The sequence below is a fragment of the Mercurialis annua genome, linkage group LG1-X, assembly GCF_937616625.2.
Source record: "Mercurialis annua linkage group LG1-X, ddMerAnnu1.2, whole genome shotgun sequence".
Taxonomy (NCBI): Eukaryota; Viridiplantae; Streptophyta; class Magnoliopsida; order Malpighiales; family Euphorbiaceae; genus Mercurialis; species Mercurialis annua.
The window spans coordinates 64,164,566-64,185,684 of NC_065570.1; the positions used below are offsets into that span (position 1 = coordinate 64,164,566).

General features: G+C 29.7%; 2 protein-coding genes across 4 annotated transcripts; both read right to left on the reverse strand.

Annotated features, from left to right (window-relative positions):
• Window positions 1-2,098: 2,098 nt before the first annotated feature.
• Window positions 2,099-2,446, reverse strand: LOC126674793 (auxin-induced protein X10A). The gene has a single exon (XM_050369306.1). The coding sequence runs from the start codon at window positions 2,444-2,446 to the stop codon at window positions 2,099-2,101; it is 348 nt and encodes a 115-aa protein (XP_050225263.1).
• Window positions 2,447-13,474: 11,028 nt separating this feature from the next.
• On the reverse strand, window positions 13,475-21,000 carry LOC126665306 (dolichol kinase EVAN). Of its 3 annotated transcripts, none has more exons than XM_050358066.2 (15): window positions 20,597-21,000; window positions 20,287-20,399; window positions 19,898-20,086; window positions 19,695-19,796; window positions 18,537-18,607; window positions 18,368-18,448; window positions 18,048-18,262; window positions 17,447-17,636; window positions 17,271-17,336; window positions 16,811-16,899; window positions 16,600-16,714; window positions 15,586-15,637; window positions 15,378-15,478; window positions 14,107-14,240; window positions 13,475-13,781 (listed from the first exon to the last, which is right to left on the reverse strand). In XM_050358066.2, exons 1-14 carry the CDS (start codon window positions 20,797-20,799, stop codon window positions 14,127-14,129), a joined length of 1,701 nt encoding a protein of 566 aa, XP_050214023.1. In that variant the 5' UTR covers window positions 20,800-21,000; the 3' UTR covers window positions 13,475-13,781; window positions 14,107-14,126. The 3 variants fall into 3 exon arrangements, with proteins under 3 accessions (XP_050214023.1, XP_050214022.1, XP_050214021.1); XM_050358065.2 differs by lacking the exon at window positions 13,475-13,781 and adding an exon at window positions 13,846-13,949; XM_050358064.2 differs by lacking the exon at window positions 13,475-13,781 and having other exon boundaries at window positions 14,013-14,240; window positions 20,597-20,999.
• Window positions 21,001-21,119: the final 119 nt, after the last annotated feature.

The following is a 21,119-nucleotide window of genomic DNA, read 5'->3' on the forward strand; positions in this document are numbered from 1 at the left end:
CCTTTTTTGGTCATCTGGTCAATTTCAAAAGGTTTTATTTGAAGATTGTTGAAAATATTATGGTTATTTTTACACTTTTTTCCCAACACATTTAACACCGTCAACTGTTGTATTTAACAGAAGGTTTTTTTGTTTGATTAAAAAATAACGAGGATTTTTTTGTTTAATTTTCAAACAACGAGGGTTATTTGGTGCCAAAAAAAGTTTAATTAAGGGTTTATCTCTATTTTTAGGAAAACTTTAAGGTTTTTTTTACATCTTTCGCCGATATAATATGAAAGGTTTAGATATATAGTGTCACGTTTTTCAAATTGTGTCTAAATAAAAAAAATGAGAATAGGGAATATTTTATGATAATAATCCTAAAATTAACGAAGGAACTCATAATAGATATCAAATGATATTTATTCTTTCCTGATTTTATGAGATGAGTGGTCATTCTATTGTTGCCAAAAATAGATTTGCTCAAACAGAAATGAAATGAAGAAAAATAAATAGAGAAATGAGTTTAAGTTTTTGAATGGATTGAGATTCCCTCAAGTTTATTTTGAACTTGAGAGGGTCATGTTCACGATCTACGCCATTCATTACAAAATGAACGGTGTAGATCAAAAATGCACAATTTTAATTAAATTAATCTACACCGTTCATTTTATAATGAACGGTGTAGATCGTGAACATAACCCTCTCAATTTCATTTGAACTTGAGGGAATCTCAATCTTTTTTGAATACATCAAAATTTTAATAATTTTGAATTTAAAACTCAAATTCGAAGCTGAACTTGTTAAAAAGAAAATATCAATCTAAATTTAATTTTTTTTATTTCAAAATAGATAATATGAAAATTCAAATTATAATACAAACAAATTTTTTTCAATAAAACTGATCAGCCATTTATGGATTTAGGTTAGAGCTTCGGATATTTCCATTCTCAACTGATTTCGGTCAATAATTAATTCACCAATCAATCACAATTAGATCCACCAAGTATAATTATCTCCTTCCAATTATATAAATGTATAGAAAAATAGAATATTTTTTTTGATGAAAAAAAATATTCTACAATATAAATGCATCTCATTTAAAGGTTTACAATATGCATTATTTAGTTAGTAAAGTTTGATTTGACGATTACCAGCATATGAAATAAAAATATAAAAACTATAATAGGAAACTTAACCTATTCAAACTTGTAGGAACTTTCTTTTCTTAGTTACTGAACTTTAGATTTCTTACATTGTGTATCCTCGTTTTATTTTTTAGATTTTAATAAGCCAGCTTGCATTTTCTAAAAACGGAAGATTATATTAACAATTCCCGCCGTTAATTGCTTATGTGGCAACAAAAAAATTGAATGCCACATTATTTCCTCACATAAGTGATAATTCATTTGAATTAATAGAGTAATAACCTAAGAAATAGGTACGAAAATTTCGACAAAATTGCGTTTTCCGTTTCGGAAACCAAAAACTCTTGGACACCCGTACGAAACGTTTTGAGCCGTTTCCGTAAATAATAAAAATTAAAAATTTGTAAACAAATTTAAAATTATTACCTACAAATAAAAAATATCTAACTAGTTAACGATAAATTTTACATTCGCATTGCCCACAATACATCAAATATACTTATTTGTGTTGAATTATATTATATTTTTTTATATATTTATAAATTTTTAAATATTTAGTATATTAAAATGAATTATTTTGTTAATTATCATAAATATTTAAATAATATTTTTATAAATATATCCCTACATTTTTGTTATTTACACGTTTCCCCCACGTTTCGTATCCTTCATTTTGAAAAACTTTCGTTTCTCCGTGTCTGTTTCGTATCGTTTCCGTTTCCCGTTTCCGTTTCTGTGCTACTTAGGTAATAACCTTCCGTTGTTGGAAAAGGAAAAGTTTGGATTATTAAAATATAAAAAATAGAACGATAATAATTAAAGTGTAAAAAATCTATAGTTTACTGACTGCAGATTTTTTTCACCCCGACTTTATATCCAAGTAATTAGAGATATATTATGTTCAAATTTGAAAGATTCAAGTTCGAACTTTCTAATCTTCCGATTGTTAAATAAAAAAGTAATAAAACCTAAACTCGAAGACCCCATATTTGCGAATGCCATTGAGCCAATATCTTCTGAAACTCACTTGGCTTACAAGGAACTGTAACTATACCATCACAGTCAAAATCATATTCTTCAGCTGCTTTTTCCAAAAGATTCAAGAAAATAGGATGATTCAGTAACCCTAATGGAACAACAAATCTTCTGCTTTCTTCTCTATCCGTAGCTATAATTGCGAGATGTCCTTCTTCAACATCAACTGGGACAAATTCATTATAACAGTAAGAATCTGATGACGATCTTTTACCAGATACAACACTCTTTTGCACCATTCTTACTGCTGCATTAAATATACCGTTCTTCTTTTGCTCCATTTCTGATGGTATATTTAGGGTTGATGTTTCTTTAGGTTTTGATTGTGTTTCTGTATATTTTGGGTTGAAGCTTTCAATTTATATTGGATTCTTGGTGATGACAGATAGAGATTGTAGGGTTTGCATGGAGATTGTAGGGTTTGCATGGAGTTAAATTGACAAGGACGTAGAGGGAAAGATGAGGATCGGAAGAGAACAACGTTGAACATACTATTTAACATAGCTAGGAGACCATTGCATGTGACCAAATCGCTCAACGTATCTCTTTCATTAATTTTCTCAAAAAGTTACTTCTAAATTCTAATATATATATATATATATATATACTTGTTAAATATCTTCTTTTATTGACATAAGTAATTTGCAATTTGATCTAAAGCTTCTAATTTGTGCTTCTTGTAATTTTAGAGTTGTAAACGCAGATAAGACAAGTTATGCTAAATTTAAGTTCGAATGGTCTTAAATTTATACTCAAATGAACTTAAATTTTCAAATTAAATTTGAAGTCGAACAATATTCATACTATTCGAACTCGAATAAGTTTAAGTTTAAATTTAAGGCAAAATGTTTTTATCTATTCACAATTATGATACATTTGTCAAATATGCCATAATTTTTAAATTTTACCAGCAGATTGATTCATTTTTTTCGATATTTGTTAAACATATACTCACAACTTATTTAGAGATAGCAATGACGTATTAAATGTCTACGAGTACAAAATTTATCATATTTTGCATATACAACATTGTACCATGTCAGCTAAAAACTAAGCATGAATATATTTGGCAACGCTTGAAAATATGATGGACAAAAATGATAACATTTTAAAATTATTATATATCTAACAAACGAGACATAGTTGAAGATAGATAATAATATTTTACCTAAGTTTAATAAAAATAATAATTATAAAAACATTATCATATGTGATATATTTAAATTGTTTTTCCGTCATAATATAGAATTCAACCAATTAAAATGATATACCTCTAAAATTAAGCTGTATAAAAATCAATATAATAACAAATAAATTATTATTTTTATATGTGTGTAAGAGACTTATTTATGATCATTTAGGGTCACAAGTTTCACGAGCTATTTTATCTAATATTCGAGCTAGGTTCAAGATTAAATTTGATCAGAGTTCGTGGAATCAAACTTTTAAGATCAATTTTTTAAAAATCAATCAAGAGTAGTGCATCTCATTTACACTCTTATATCGGCCTTTTCAATTTATTTCATTCTTTTCACTATCTTATTTCTAATGAGATATATATATATATATATACCATGATTTTCTACTTTGAAAAGTGACACATGACAGTACTATGTAATAAAATTTATACATTATAAGAGATATAAATGTTTATACATTTTAATTTAATAATTGACATATATTTTAAATATTTTATATTTAATAAATAAAAATTTAATATATGTTACACTATTTAAATTTTGCTATTGAATGTATATAACTGATATGTATGTGAGAATTATATATATAAAGTCTTTACGTAAACTGATAAAATTAGTTTTGTGTTTTTCTTTTCACAAATTGATTGATTGAGAAGTATGCGGCCTATAAAAAAATTGAATCTTTTAGGAAAAATTAATTAGAGCAGCCGTGACATTATTTTTAAATCTGATAGTCATACCACGTCAACTCTTCATTAAATTCATATTTATTACTTCCTTCGGTTTATAATATTCGTCGCATTTGAGAAATTTTGTTGGTTCATAATATTTGTCACTTTAGTATATCTAGAGAGCATTAATTGCTATTTTTTAAAGTTTGCCTCCAACTAATTTATTGAATGAATACAATAATACTAATCATAAATATTAACAAGTTTCAAGATAGGGATAACTTGGTAAATATGTCTATAAATTAAGACATATTAATTACTTTCTTAATTCTTGTGTTAAAGCCAAATGCGATAAATATTATGGATCATAGAGAATATACAATCTCCACAATAATTAGACTTTAAAAAGTAAACTAATAAAGTTCCACATTTTTATTTATTACATTAAATATAATTTAAAAAAAAAAAACAAAACAAGTAAAAAAGAGGAGTGGGTCTTTTATTGAATGGTTAGTATATACCAACCACTTAATAAGTATTGAGCATTCACAATGAAAAGTGTTCAATACCAACCGCTTTAAACACTCCCCATTATGGAATTCTTTTATGGTCTTAATCCTATTTGGGCTCGTTCCAAATACGAACGTTTACCATGATCTAAGTATAATTGTAACTATGATGAAATTAATAAGAGTTAATTGCAAGTTAATATACAATTTTTATCCTGAATTGCAATTACAACATAAACTTTAAATCTTGACAATTATCTTACCATTTTTTATTTAGAAAAACACTAACCTCACGCACATACGCATATTATTTATAACAAATTAATAATAAATATTAAATTTTGATTCTAAAATAATTTATTAGTTTATTGTATACAGTCGACCCTCTAATAATTAGTATACATGGTGGATCAAAAATTTATTAATTATTAAAATTATTAATTTATTGAATTTATATAGAAAAAATTATAAAATATATTTTAGAGCATCTACATTTATAGACTTGATATTACTATTATATTGTAAAAAAATTAACTAAATACACTTCACAATTATTCATTTCAAAAGAAATAATTTTCTATTTAGTCCATTTGATATTAAATCAAAAAATAATTAAAAAGATGTATTCATAAAATAACATAACTTCAAATATCTTTTTGTATTCGAGATGTTTCACTTGTTTTTACTTATTCATTTGATAACTTTTTTTGAATTTTTTTTAAATGAACAAGAAAATCATAATTTGATGATATTTCAGCTTCCACCTTACAAATCAAGGTTAGTATCGCGCTAAATAAATCATCAATTATTATACAATTTTTTTAAAATCTCTCTAATAATTAATATTTATATAAAATATATTTTAAATTTTATTAATTATTAAATAATAGAATTATTAATTATCCGATATGGAACGAAGTTGGTTCCCTTAATTTTCTATTAATTATTAAAATTATTAATTTATTGTATTAATTATTAGAGGGTTTACTGAGAGTATATAATATGACTATAAATAGTTAGTATTTTATTTTGGATAGATCTCTAGTCGACGGTGGCAAGCAATTGGCCGCCCGCTTCCTTTTCCTTTCCGATTGGTAGGAAACTAATGTGTTGCTAACCAGAGAATACGAGTGTCGTGGCAACTTAAAATAAGCTTTGCCTTTCTTTTTCTATTTTTTTCTTGTCGGCAAAATATAAGCAGAACTGCTAGATTCATCATAGATTTGTCTTTTTTTTTTTAATCAAAAAAACTTTCAAGTAACCTTATTATAAAAAGGCTTAATTTCTTAAAAAACCCCCACCTTGCATTTTTTTTTCGTTTATACCCTGACCTTGTAAAAACACCATTTGTACCCAATTTTGGGTTTTTATGTTTCATCCCTACCCAAAAGCATTAAATTGTACTCTTTTCATTTAGAAAAGAGTTAAAACATACTTTTTTTCTATTTTTAAAAATACAAATAAATCCTTAAACTTAAAAAATGATCAAATATATCCAAATAATTAATTAATTTTTTTAATTATATAAAATAATAAAAAAATTAAAAAAATTATTATTATTTTTAATTTTAATTTTTTTGTTAGAAACATTTTTAAAAAAAACTAAAAAAATTAAAAAAATAAACAAAAAATTCGGAATTATTTTAAAAAAAAATTAAAAAAAATTATTATTATTTTTAATTTTTTGAAGAAGATGGTATTTTTGTACTATTAATAACTTTAATATCTAATTAGTATATAAGTTAAAAATGAAGGATTGTTTTAAACTCTTTTTCAAATGAAAAGAGTACAATTTAATGCTTTTGGGTAGAGATGAAACATAAAAACTCAAAATTGGGTACAAATGGTGTTTTTACAAGGTCAGGGTATAAACGAAAAAAAAATGGAAGGTGGGGTCTTTTTAAGGAATTAAGCCTTATAAAAAAAAAATTCATTAACCCAATAAAAATTACATTTTTATTCATGAACCGTTTCGGTCATTTATTTATTTATTTATTCATTCTATTATGGGATAATAACAAAATTATGCTAAAAAATCACTTAATTTATACAAATATATACTAAATAAAAAAAAATTAATTTTACCTAAAATATAGAAACTTTATACATTTTACATACTTGTTTATACTATAAAAAAATATGTTTTTAATACATATTTGATACGTTGTCAATACATCTCTGATACGGTACGTAAAAAGTGAAAACCTATTACGTAATTTTATTAGCTTTTCTGAAAGTACATAATTTTTGTAATTATTTTTCTATTTTTTGAATTTTTCTGTAACTTTTCCTTTTATTATGTGTTGATTCATTTTTTTTTGATTTTTTTTTAAATAAACTCGGTCCACCACATCATCTGTGTACTGAGCCAATTATTTTAGACCATATTATTACATATATTAAAAAGTTAACAAATAAAATGACATTAATTTCATTATTTAATGACACGAAAAAATTGACTCTGTCCACAAATAATGTAGTGATTAAATCTATCCAAAAAAATTATAATTTATAGTATAACGATATGTAAAAATTAAATTTCTTCTTTTTATTTTACATTTATATTAATTATCTAATTATTTAATCAAATTTATACACGGTTATGAGCGGAGCGAGGTTCAGAGGCCGCTCGCCCAAGGCTTATGGCTGACTTCTCGATTGGGAAATGGTTTGAAAAATGGAGTCGCCGCCTAGTTTAACTAGGAACTGCCTTTTAACCGACGAGATAACCTTACTCGCCCCTGGTAAGGTTATCATGCATCAAACCAAAGATTAGGGTTCATGGACCTCCCCGAGACTCTTGTGCTTGACTTATCTGTTATCGGCTTTATTTACTGGACATATTCGTTTTATTCTCATCTCAACAATATATACAGTTAACGGGATATGAAATCTGTAAATAAACATGTATGAAAGCAGTAAACATGTTTGATGCGCATATGACTCGATCTGGACTGGCATTTGAGGCAGGTAGCAGGTACTACTAAACATACATCTAACTTTAGAGGTTTTTAGCAAATAGTCATAAGTCTGGCTGGTCTGGATTGATTACATGCACAAACCCTAAATCGGATGTAAACGTTTGATTGATTTATTTTGTTTAGGTGATCTTGAATGACTTATACAACCGTTACTATTTTTCGTGGTAGTCATAAAATGTCTAAGTGACTTGGCTGGAATTATATTATTCGGCTAATTTTATGTGACTAGTCCTTTAACCTGTTTAATATTTAATTTGGTATGCTTTTAGAAATCGATAAATATTGCAAACTGGCCCATGTACAGTTGGTATACATGTAAGGTTGTAGATACTTTTAGACCTCGTTGACTTTTTGAGTGTCTGGCACTCGCACGAGTTTTGACCATCGGTCTGGTCGGAATGGGCTCTCGGTCAGATAACGAGAGTTGTGTGTCTCATCGATCCGGTTCTACTGGTTTGATTCAAATTTGATTCCGAGTTTGGATCCCGGAATCGGATCTGGAAGTTGCTGGTTTACTGGGCCTCAGACTCGTGGGCTCGGTTTGTACACTATGTTACATTACTGGACTTCTGTGTCTGTTTCACATCGATTCTTTCCCGTTCCATTACAAAATATTAATCTACACTTAATTATCTACATATGGATTCAAACCAGGCCTGATTCCAAGCCCGAACGAGCCCGAAAACGCGTTTGGAAGTTTGGATCGAGTTTGGAAGGATCTGGAAGCGATTCTGGAAGGCTGAGAAATGGATGAGCATGGCGCCAACTCAAAAGGTATAAAAAAGAATCAAACATTCTAAATATGACAGTAAGGAGTGTTGGAGGTGATTTACAGCATCACAACTATCAAAATGCAGTAGTTATTGAATTAAACATATTATAGCAAATAGGCTTGTAATTAACCTAAACATGCGTTCTAAGTAATTATAGTGTTTGGATTTCTGGAATTAAACATACAAAACATATTAATTCAACTATTACAATGCTTTCTAGTCAGTTTTCATGGCAATCATGGCAATATTATTAAAACCAGCAGTTATGGCAAAAGCATTATTTAAGCAATTTGGAGTAAAATAGCCTAAACATGCACTCTAAAAACATGAAATCTAGCAATTCTAAACAAACATGGCAAAAAGTGATGGGAAGAATATTAGAGTCCTCAGAGGTACCGGTCTGAGTCCTTGACTCGTTTGCTGGCGAGAAGTGCGATTTATGTGTGGTGTGTGTGTGTAACGATTCGGCTATGGCTTTTAGGGGGGAGGTCGAATTGTAGCTTCTAGGGTTTGTGTATTTTTGGTCCGACCTTTGGCTAGGCTGATTAACAGTAGTATTTATAGGGCTAAATTTAGGGTTAGGGTTTGCTAGAGTCCTAGGTGATTAAAAACGTGTGAAGTGAGGTTTTAAGTATTTGGATTGAGTTAAACTTCATTTAATTAATTAAATCCCGTATTAAAACTTGATGGTTAAGCAAAGGGTGTCTAAAAGTTGATTTTGGTGCCCGAAAGTGTTAAAAAATGCTCCTAGTCCCCTAAGGATTTGGGTATGGTCAATATTAGCCCGTAAAACTTGTAAATTGGCCCATAAACTTTTAAAATATTGCAATTACTCCAATTTTTAGACTTAGACTACAATTTCTTTGGATTTTTATAAATTATTTATGCCTAATTACGTTTTGATCCTCCAAGTTTACAGCTATGCGCAAATTTCGCTCGCTTAGATTCCAACAAGCAAATCAATAGCTTGTCACCCAGACAAATTTCTCTGAAAATCATCATTGTACGCTTCAGTCCCTTATCACTTTTTACCTGTCCGGAAAATAGGTGTCTACAACGGTGCTGATGTGTCACTCATTCATTGGTTAAAAATGACTTACACCTCAGCAAATTGCACCAATGAATGAATGCCACGTCAACACCGTGTATGAATTTGGAAAAAAAATAAAAGTTGGTGTATTCTTATGAGAAGTTTTAAAGAACGTGATTAAATTGAGAAAACATATAAAGTTGGTGAATTTTTATGACATTACCCCCTCTATTATTTGGTTAAGTTACAATTTGGTATTTATAGTTTATTTTTTATTTAATTAAAAACTTTATTTGATTAAAAAATTAAGCATAAATAAATATTAGGCCTAATCACTCAAAAACCCCTCACCTTTAAACTTTTTTCAATTCCACCCCGACGTTGAAAATTTGTCAATTTTACCCACTTTTGAATTTTCCGTTTTCAATTGTACCCCAATATTTTAATTTTTGTTAATTTCTTTACTTAAATGATGAAATCATTCAATTAATTAAGTCTAAACATGAAATAAAATTCTTTTTTATTCAAAAAAGTACAAATAAGTCCTTTATTTTTAAAAACTAACTAAAAACCATAATCAAATTAACGCTAATTTAAATTCTTAATTAATTTAACTAAATTTAAATAAATTTTAAAAATATACAATCAATATATGCGAGACATGGAGAATGTTTTAAACAAATTTTCAAACGCAAAAGACGTTAATTTAATTTTTCAGGGTACAATTGAAACACAAAAATGCAAAATAGGGTAAAATTGACAAATTTTCAACGTCAGGGTATGATTGAAAAGGGGCTAAAAGGTCGGGGTTTTTTTAAGACATTAGGCCTAAATATTATACTATTATACTATTATGGATAATTTGACACATCAATATTAAGATACTTTAATCATATATTTTTATTAAAATATAAAAATTAAAATATAAAAACATCACATGAATAATTTTAAGAGACGATAATAGATGAACTGGTTGAAAGAGAAGCATATGCTCATTTTTTGAACACCACTACTTTTTTTGAATATGATTCAAAAAATTTGGTAGATGCAATCAACAATAAGATTCAAATTCCTTGGATTAATGATTGTTTTTAGCATATTTTTAGAGAAAGAAACATGTTGGCAGATGCGCTTTTAAAGTTTGATCATCAGATTAGTTGTGTACGAATGTTCTCAATCTCTGAATTACCCGATGTTGTTACATCTTTTTATATTTCAAGATAAATGCGGTTTACATTTTTATAGGCATTAATTGTTGTTTGAGTTTTCTTTGAGGAGTTTTATGACTCTTTTTTTTCTTGTAACCATGGTTTTTCTCCGCCATAAGTGAGGCTTTTCAATAAATATCGTGGTACTGCCCACGTTTCCAAAAAAAAAAAGGATAAAAATGCTTATGTTGAACTTCGTAATGCATTAATAGAGCATTTATGGATGCAATATTGTATTTGTGATAGTAATTGTGTATTAGGTAATTTTAGCTTTTTATTGTCTTAATTTAAATAAATTAATCTAATATTTAGTTTTAGTAGTTTTATTATATATCAAGTTTTAAATAAGATATGTTTTTATAATAAAAAAAATTAAAAAGTTAATATTATATCTGTTAATTGGATGAATATGCAAAAATAAATAGATTTATGGGAATAATCGGTAAAAAAATTGAATAAAAAATTAAAGTTAAAAATAATTAAAATATTGAAAGGAAAATACTTTTTGGTGTTAGATTTAATGATTATTATCGGAGTTGTTAGTATATTTGATGATTTTCATCAAATTAAGATATGATGATTTATTTTTTGATGTTTGTTATTGGAAGCAACTCATGTATATTATTTTACAGGGAAAGACTCCTTATTTAAAAAAAAATTATTGTATGCAACCGTTGCAGCGTGTCATTCATATAACAAATCAATAACGCATTAATAATGTGAAAAAATTAATAATAAAAAAATTAAGTAATAATTAAAAGATTATATAGTGGATCTAAAAGAACCTCATTTATACTATGTTAAATAATTAAGCCGTAAATTTGTTATTTTTATGGGACGGGAAAAGACAAGAGAGTGTGTGAATTTTGGATTTACACCTGATTGGCAAGGAAAGAATATTATTTATATTATACTCTATTATTTTATAACTAAAAAAATTCAACGGTCGAATTTTTATGAGTGATGAGTCGCCATGAAATATCTCTTTAAAAATTCTTTGTGGGCTCTAGAAAAAGTGAAAACATAAGGGGAAAAAGTGAAAAGAGAAATATAGGGAGAGAAGCATTAAAAACATCCAAAAATAACAAACAAATTGTCGAATTGCCCCCACAAAATGCAAAGGTGGTACTTGAATGATATTTAAGTTTTGGCACTAGAATGTTATTTCTATTGTCATTATCATCATGTCGGTAATATTTGATAATTTGAAAATTATTTCAAAATATCAAGTTATTATTTTCAATTAAATTTTCAATTAATTAATCTTCCATATTTTCTTATTATTTTTATTTCAGCTTAAATTATTTGTATAATATTTTTTTATTAGTATCTAAATTTTGATTTATTATGTATTTCTTATAAATTATGAGAAATAAATTAAATTACTGAAGTTGCACTATAAATTAACATATTGAACTTGAAAATATCAGTAAGACTGTAAGAGTATAAATACTAAAATTATAAAGATACAATAACTAGTTCTAGTCAATAAAGGTTTGTCGAACAAAAGGTTAAAAAAGCAGCCATAAATATCTATATTGATATGAAACTATTTTTAGAGAACCATTAAAGTTTCAATAGTCGACATTAGTCATAAAATCTGACACTCTGGCTAATATATGAGCTACCAAATTTCCCGGTGATCTCTTAATGCAAACTATGAAACTATCAATAAATTATGAAAATAAGCTCCTATAATCTTAAATAGTATCATGTCTATGAACGATCTTCAGTCTACATAAGGGCTGCTTCGATTAGCAGAAAAATCACATTCAAATGTAATGTTCTTGCTCAAATATCTTTTTAACCAAGACAAAAATTGTTTGAGACAGAGAGCTTAAGCTACAAGCAGGTTCAAAAGGCCATTAATCCATTTTTTTTCTAAAATATTGTAAGAGGAATTGATCTCACGACCTTAACAAAGTTTAACATTTAAGCTTGTCAGCCGCAAGAGGCCGCCAAATATATTTTTATTTCTACTGCTTTTAGTATATTCCAACAGTCAAGTCAGTTCTAATTTTAATTTTCTGCTTTTTACATACCCCTACAACCTCGCATTAATTTGGAGTGGTGATACTATAGTATTGCAATTTGCCATTAATAAGTTAGGCCTTTTTTTCTATTTAAAAATATATTTTTTTCAGTTCTTAAAGAATTTAATTCACATTTATACTCCATGTTTACTCTTTTTATGACTCAATTTAATTTATTTTATAATATTTTTTTCTAGTATAATAATTTTAACCTATGATATGAACATTAAAATCAATTGTTATAAATCACGAATTTTAATTAATCAACTTTATCAATTAATAAAATATGTTTTAATAAATTATTTATCATTTATTATTAATGAATAACGATAAACATATACTTATTTGATTAATGTAAAATAAATTTAAATTATAAAATAGTATAAATATGTACTATCGTGATATATAAATCATACTAATATTAGTGATATAAATTAGAGATGGCCTAGCTCCTTATCTTATAGCAAAGGTTAAAATGTCTAATCAGTTATCATTTGCGTTTTTTCATAAGCAAAGAGACCGGATGAGTTCCATCAGGTCTTCACATTCCCAACATCAGAATTCCTATCCACTAACCACATGCTTCTTGTCTCTCTGAAATACATAAACCTAACCAACCATTTTTAATTTGATTCAATTTTGGTATTTCGGTTAGTTCGATTCAGTGCACCCCCCTAAATTAGAAGACAAAATTCCTATATACCAACCACGTCTTGTCTCTCCAAAATAAATAAACCGAACCAACAATGTTCGGTTCAATTCGATTGGTTTCTCGGTTAGTTCGGTTCATATGATATCTACCAACCACATACTAGTTCTTGACTCTCTAACAAACATCAGGTCTCTCTAACAAATAATTAATAATTGGTATATAATGAATTTAATTCATATTAAAAAAAATTGCATCTTCACAATTACTATTTGATTCATTTAAATAAATTTATTAAACATGTCGATGGTATTATCTCAGAAAAACCACTGAACATCTCAATCTACCCGATACTCGATGATGTACAATGAACAAATCACTACTATTTCAAAACAAATTACAATATTTTGAGTTTAGACGAATACAACACAGTATGAAATAACAAACAAAAATTGCCTACTGCATGATTCATCATCCTACGGGTGGGCATCCAACAGCCCGTCCTCACAAGATCAAAAAGAAAATTACATGGACTTTGTCCATTATGTCACTCGTGGACAGAGCTAATAAATAAAATTACAATACATTATTAAATTTATATCAGTTATGTGTTATTAATAATTAAACTTTTCAAATATTTAATGATGTGTTATAATCTCAAAACATATAGTTTTACAACAAGAAACAACATGGTATACCGTACCTAAGACTGATACAAAGAGCATCTAAACCTACAAAGTATAAACTATAAAGAATGAGCATACAACAAAATATTCTTAATCTACAAGAATAAGTTAGTTTGTACCTATAATATGTTGCTCAAAGAAATTAAAAAACATGATTTTTGGATTTTCATTTAGAATTATTTATTTAGGCTGTTAAAATTACCTTGTATTGTGGTGGAGGATTTATAAACATAGAAGACTGTAGAAAACGAGTGGTATAAAAGCATTATCAAGTTGTGCTGTATATGCCTCCAATAAACCACTCACAATCACTGCTAGGAGAAGTGAGACCCAGTGCTGCGAAAAATATCACCCGAAACATCAAAATGTGCATTGACAATCCAATAATGCATAAACATAAGAGTTTAATATTGAACCACGTAAGAAGATTTTTACAAGTCTATTTCTTTATCAAGAAGAAGACAAATATTAACATTCCGAACACGGAGCACACACAAAATAACTGAAGATTGAACCGTGTGATTAAAGCTTAAAAGCATACTCATCTAAACAAGAACATGTGTATTCAGAAGATTCATGTATTTTGTGCAGGCAAAGTGTAGCATTACACAGAAAATACCAAATAAATTTGAGTTAACCATTTTGCACTGGTGGTTTAAGCTGAAAATTAATTGAACCGGTTGAATCCGATTCCGAACTATTACTAGTGGCATCAGAGCCGACTTGGGTGCTAATGTGCTGAGCTGGACCTGGAGGAGAAGGATCCCAGTGAACCACAACACTCGAGGTTTAGACTTAAGGCTAGTCGGGATGAGAATATCGCGAATTTAAGGGGAAGTAAATCTAACATTCCCGTGAAAATACCAAATTAATTTAGATCAAGGCTAGTCCGGACAATTACCCAAAGAAAGCATTTCTCACTAACTAATTTGGTAAGGAAATGAGTAGTAACTGAGTTTTAATTAAACATGAAATAGCATGGGCTTCTACAACACAATTAGGGGTGTGCATTCGGTTAAACCAAACCGAACGAACCGAAATTTTGGAATTTTTTTCAAACCGAACCAAACCTATCGGTTTTTTGGTTTGGTTAGATTTTTTTGGTTCGGTTTGCATGTAAAACTGACTGAAATTTTGTTATTCCCCGAACCAAACCGAACCGAACCGACCAATCAAAATTATTCTACAATTTCAAACCGGACCAAACCAAATTTTTCGGTTCAGTTCGGAATTTCGGTTTCGGTTGGTTTTTTCACACCCCTAAATGCAATGGCAATTCAAATAATCTATAAAATATTGGTCAATATTGATGAGATCTATTAACGAAAACAATAGGGCGATTCATAGGCTAGAGCTTCCAAGTTAGATCCAATGGACGATAAGCTGATCATTTTGGAAAACTAGAACTATTTGCATACAAGCATGATTTTATTTGTGTTCCAAGGAGAGAGACAGAGATAGAGGGTGACAGACCTGGGTAAAAATGTATCCGGCAGAAGCTAGAATTGGCAGCAAAACAGAGCATGCAGCCAGGACAGATGTTATACCAGCTGCAGTGCCTTCAATTGTTTTCTCTAGCAAATTTATAATTAATAACATGTTAGGAAAAAGAAACCCAACATTATCCAACCAAATATAAATCCTCAATTCCTTCTAATCCTCAAGTTTTTTTACTACTTACTCCCACTTTTGCTCCATCTGAGGACACCGTATTTGTACCCAACCATTGATGCCTTCACATAAGAGCAAAGCCATAGTTAATATTTAGAAGATACAAAAATGATATGGAAGGAAACACAATGGCTGAATAACTGTAAATTTCACCGGGTATCAAAACTCATATAGTGAGGTACATTTTAAAACTACGATTTCATTCGTTGAGCTGTAGAGATCTCTTGCCGACTGACTACATGCATCCCACATACAAAATTCACTATTCTATATCAACATATAGACATACGATTAAGAACTACATCCCTTATCAGAATACCAACATTAAATTCTACTAAATTGAGACAGCAAAGAATTGAAGGTTAATATCAGAAAAACTAGAGAAGCAGTGTCAATCCACAGGAAAATACTTCTAGCTACAACTTTTTTTCTTATTATGTGTCTCAAACTCTAATACACTCTAGGAATCCAGAAAATATGCAAATTCAAACATGGTTCATTCGAATAACTTTGAGGATTACAGCCATCAGGCAGGCTGGTCGGGAGGTTTCCATGACATAAGCATCAAGCAAAGTCCAATAGACAGTAAAGTTTTCTCAAAATGCTAAACATAAAGTCACAAGCAAGTGTTCAGAAATGCTTATAAAAAGCTCTTCATCATCCAATCATGAAAAGGTGCTGCATATCATGAACTACTAATCCATATCCTAATGAGGCTTAACATTATAAAAGTTGATGTTTAAGAATTTAAATTCCTTATAACACATTTCTTAAGGCTAATCTGGCAAGAAAAGCTATTTACATATTGTAATAAGTGATTGAACCTAATTTTATTAGAGATGGAGATCCGTCCTATTCCTATCTATGCAACTTTAAATTTATTTTAGGCATGAAAATGCAGTCACATGTACGCTTGACATATAGTTTGAAAACTTCATTAATAAAAAACTAGATTGAAATACAATAAAATGCATGTGTGCACAAATATGTCGATAGTAACCAACATAGCGACAAACGAGCTCACCATTGTATCCCCAATTCCAAGGCTCAAAATTCCAGCAAAAGGAGCAAGAGGCCTGTCATTGTACCCAGAAGACATCCAAATAGGGAGTGCACATCCCAATAACAGTGAAAAGTGGCTAAACAATGTGATTGCAAATAAAAGATGCACCAGTTAGTCATTTATATCAAACATATGCACAACAGCTAATTGGAAAGTAAATGACAAGACATGCCTGACAATAAGAAGATCAGAGTCACGATGGTCAGTGAATGCGTTCATAAATTGATGTATGAGTTGTCCCAAAGGCCAAATTCTCCATACCTGGCTACAAAATATATGGTTACTGAAATACAGGAGAGGGAAAGAAAATATTAGAATAATGCATATCATGCATTTATTCTTTACATACTTTCCAAATATGTAAATAAAATGACATAAGTCAACTAAGACTTCCAATCTTCAATGAAAATGGTTTTAAATCATAAAAATGAAATCACTTTTGGTATAATCCTTATAAGTTATAGGAGTGTCAGGAATTCTTAAAAATAAGTCTATTTTCAGAATTCTTATACACCGCATTTAGCACTGAGAAGCTTCAGTTTAGTCAATTAAGAAACAATATAAAATTTCTTCTCACATTTTCAGTCGATGGCATAAAATATGTGTGCAAGTTCCATAATTGATGTACTTACTCGGATGATTTCTAAGGTCAAGAAAACTGCCAAGGCTGCACCAAGAGCAAGGTCAAGAAACTTTGGCTGAAAACAGATTAAATGTCAGGAGAGTAGCTAATGAAGACAGAAGAATGATAAAAACACACACAATCAAAAAGACAATCTGAAATAATGCTTTGCAGCTACAATATTACCTGAAAGATAACAGCGGGCAGGAACATTAAAACAGCCATCAGATGGTAATATTTTCGAAGAAGAATTCTCTCAATCTTACTACTCTTTGATATGCTGTAAAACCTCAGAACAGAGACGTATATCACAGACACCCAGTAAATACATAATGAAAGTCTTTTTAGCGGTTCCGAAAAGACATAGGTTATCACCCTGTTAAAATAATATATATATTATCAAAAACATTATGGTAAGTTACATAAGACAGGATTACAAAATAATTCACCTCAAAATAAAGTGCATCTGAACAAAGCAGGAAAAAAGCTTGTAATGTAACTATGTAAGTGCTAATTGAACTGTTAATCAACTCGCAAGCCTATGAGGAGTAGTCTATACGCCAATTATAACAGAAACATGTCTGAATTTAGACACATGCAGCAACAATCTTAACCATCAAGAGAAAGAAAAGCACATAGGAATAATGTTGTGAAATTAAACAATGCATGATCTCAATGTTGAAGAAATATTAATAAACACTTCATTTCAGTAAACTTTCACTTTCACATAACATCACAATCAAAATCAAACAACTCAAGGTTGAACAATGGAGAAAGAAAATAATACCATAAAAATGGATGCACTTGAAAATTCTGAACAAACTGCATCCATGAAGGAACAATTAAAACCATGATAAGACCGAGAGAAGCAAAAAATAGAAGTGCTTTTCCTCTCTCACTACATGCCCCTGCTCCAAAGTTTGTTCCGCAATAAAAGCACTCCCACATATGGAGAACAAATTTGAAGATAACCGGGAAGAGAAGAAGGCCAAGAAGTAGGCCCTGCATGAACCAGAGCGACCTATATCATTTAGCTATTTCATTCATAAGTAATTTCTCAAATAATGATTATCTTCTTTAAAAGTTTCACCAATTGAGAGATCAAACCTGAATTACAGTACTAATCTCACTTCTTCTGATTTCCGATTCTACAAGGACTGCCTTTGATGAAACCCAGTATCCATCAAACTGTTCAAACAATATTCATCACCATTTAACATAGAAAACCCTGGTGTAATCCAGTGTAAATAATAAAACATCATGTGAAGGCACTAGCCTTTGCAGTGGTACAGGCCAACATGTCACCGAAATAGATAACGAGACCTATAGTGACCATAAATGCTTCCCCTGAAATAAACAGAGCAGGAGCAATTACTCAAAAGAACAGGAGAAACCTTTGATGAAATATAGAGAAAACTTTAGAATCAAAACATCTAAAAATATAGAAACGCAAGGTAAGGTCATAAGCACTAAAATTAACTTCAGCAATTAATCGCTTAAGAAATGCATATTGATAAACCGACTACATTGCATAACATTTGCTGATAAAATGCCTCGTATTTTGCACCACAGAAATGAGCTAATCAGGCTAGAATCTTATAATAAAGCTGTGAATTATCTTAAATGCGGTCATATGAAATTAGTTAAAAGTCACACATTCACCACAGTTCATAACTACCTACATTTTTAGGCTTGCAATGGATGCATCGTGGTAGCAACAAGAATGATATAAGTTACTGGAGGTCCAATACAAAACCAAATTACAGAACTCAAAACTCAAATGGCATAATATATATAGATATTCACTACAAGTGTTGTCTGGCATATATGGTGTTACAGAATTATAGTTGAAACTCTATAACTTAATGTCCTTGAGACCACCAAAATTTATTAATTAAAAACAATCAATTAACCGATAAATTAAAAATTATTAATTTATATATTAATTAATAATTTATTAATTATTACTTTATTAATTTATAGATAAATTTATAATCAAGTAACTACTTTCTAAATGAAATACCCAATTTACAGAGCACCATTCAATCTCTCACTTTATTTATTATGCTTCATTGTTGTATATTGTTCAATGTACTATTTTATCAATTCAAAGTGACATTGATTTCAACAAAAGACAATTAAGTCATTTCTTAAGAAGTCTTCATAAATCATTCATGTATTATGTAATATATAAGAACTTATTAATTTATATTTTACATGAGGTCTATATGAGTAATCAAAAATGTTTTATCTTATACTTTTTAGCGAATTATTAATTTGTCACGTTATCCTCGAGTCGTGACCGACCAAAAATATATCTAACAGAGATTATTAAATAATAATGATGAAACTAAGACTATCTTTTAAAGGAGCTAAGATAACCAACTATCAAAAAATGGAAATCAAAATGATGTTAGTGTATCACTAACCATACCTATGGAAGCACATGAGGGAAAGGTATCAAGTAGATGCTGCACTAGCTTCACTGCTACGAATCCATGAACGATCACCCACAGCAACTCTGCAGTTTGCATACCTGTAGAATACATCAGAATAACACAATAAACAGGAATTGAATTAGCAGGTAGCAAGACAAACCCCTTCACATGCACACTAGTTGCAGGATGGTAGACTTACCAGAACCGGACAAAATAAGAATTGTTGCACATAGAACGATGCAACTTAAGCTAAAAATAACATCCCATGCTTTATGTTGGGCATGGTGCACACTGCCATTTGAATGCCACATGATCCAGCAGAGAAAGATAAGTACACTGAAGCAGCTAGCAGAAGTCGCCCAGTATTGCATTGACAAATAATTAAGCTCTGAACATTACAGTTAATCACATTATCATCAAATCATTTAAAAAAGAAGCTCAGGACATACATAGATAGACAGTTGAACGCCACATATAGAGACACGTGAGCTGAATTATGGCAAAATCAGGCAGACTAATCAACAATATAAATAGAGTAAGAGATTGCTACTTTCTAATTAATAATGAACACAATTAAGCAACAATTACCTTCAAATTCAATCTGATGTAATGAGAATGCTCTTGAAAGTTGTATCAATTTCGAAAGCATAACAGCCGGTAATGTAACTGCACCTAAAAAGATCCCCGACGAAGCACCAGGTCTAAAAACAGTACAAACAGATTAATGTAGCAAACTAACGAATTAATCACTTGTTGAATACTAAATTAAAAGCGATAATAAATTAATTAAACCTAAATTACCATAAAATTGTTACAACCCTAGGGAAAAATTAAACTTCATAGAAGCAAAGCATAACAGTAAATAAATAATAACTTGAGAGAGTTCGTCGTTTTTCACCTAGTTTTGAATTGAGAAAGAGAAGAAGAGGAGGACTCGGCGCGTAATTCTACGCAAAGAGATAAGAGAGATACTGCGGATAAAACGACGCCGTGGAGGAGGAGAGAGACAGGGAGAGAGAAGAAGATGCAACCGATGAATAGCATAACCACGGCTCTCTCGCCGTTGAGCAACCGCGACGGCGAGAGGGAGGAGCCGATCATCGCGCGGCGGTTAATTTAATTTTCTCTTTGAGAAATTCTTGAAAGGGAAATTAAGAGAAAGGATTGAGTTACAGATGAAAAGGAAATGGTGAGCCGTTTGTTTTCGCGGGAAGAAAGCTGGCTGTTGGCATTGAAGCGCGTGATGATGATTTTTGACTCTTTGATTTTTCTGTTAGGTTGCTAACTCAGACGATGGCGGTCCCATCACTAGCACGTGGTTTACCCAATCAAAAGACGCCCAATCAGCCTTAGCGATTTGACGACGAGGATACTTAATAAACGAAAAATTATTACATTATCAGGTCATTCTGGACTGAGAG

What these genes read in the sequence shown, in the direction of transcription:
- LOC126674793 (XM_050369306.1), bottom strand. Translation starts at nt 2,446, where the DNA reads ATGGAGCAAAAGAAGAACGGTATATTTAATGCAGCAGTAAGAATGGTG.
- LOC126665306 (XM_050358066.2), bottom strand. Translation starts at nt 20,799, where the DNA reads ATGATCGGCTCCTCCCTCTCGCCGTCGCGGTTGCTCAACGGCGAGAGA. An exon ending in CTTTCTCAATTCAAAACTAG is followed by an intron (nt 20,400 to 20,596) that starts GTGAAAAACGAC and finishes TACTGTTTTTAG; the next exon opens with ACCTGGTGCTTCGTCGGGGA. An exon ending in TTGGAATTGGGGATACAATG is followed by an intron (nt 15,638 to 16,599) that starts GTGAGCTCGTTT and finishes TCTTATGTGAAG; the next exon opens with GCATCAATGGTTGGGTACAA.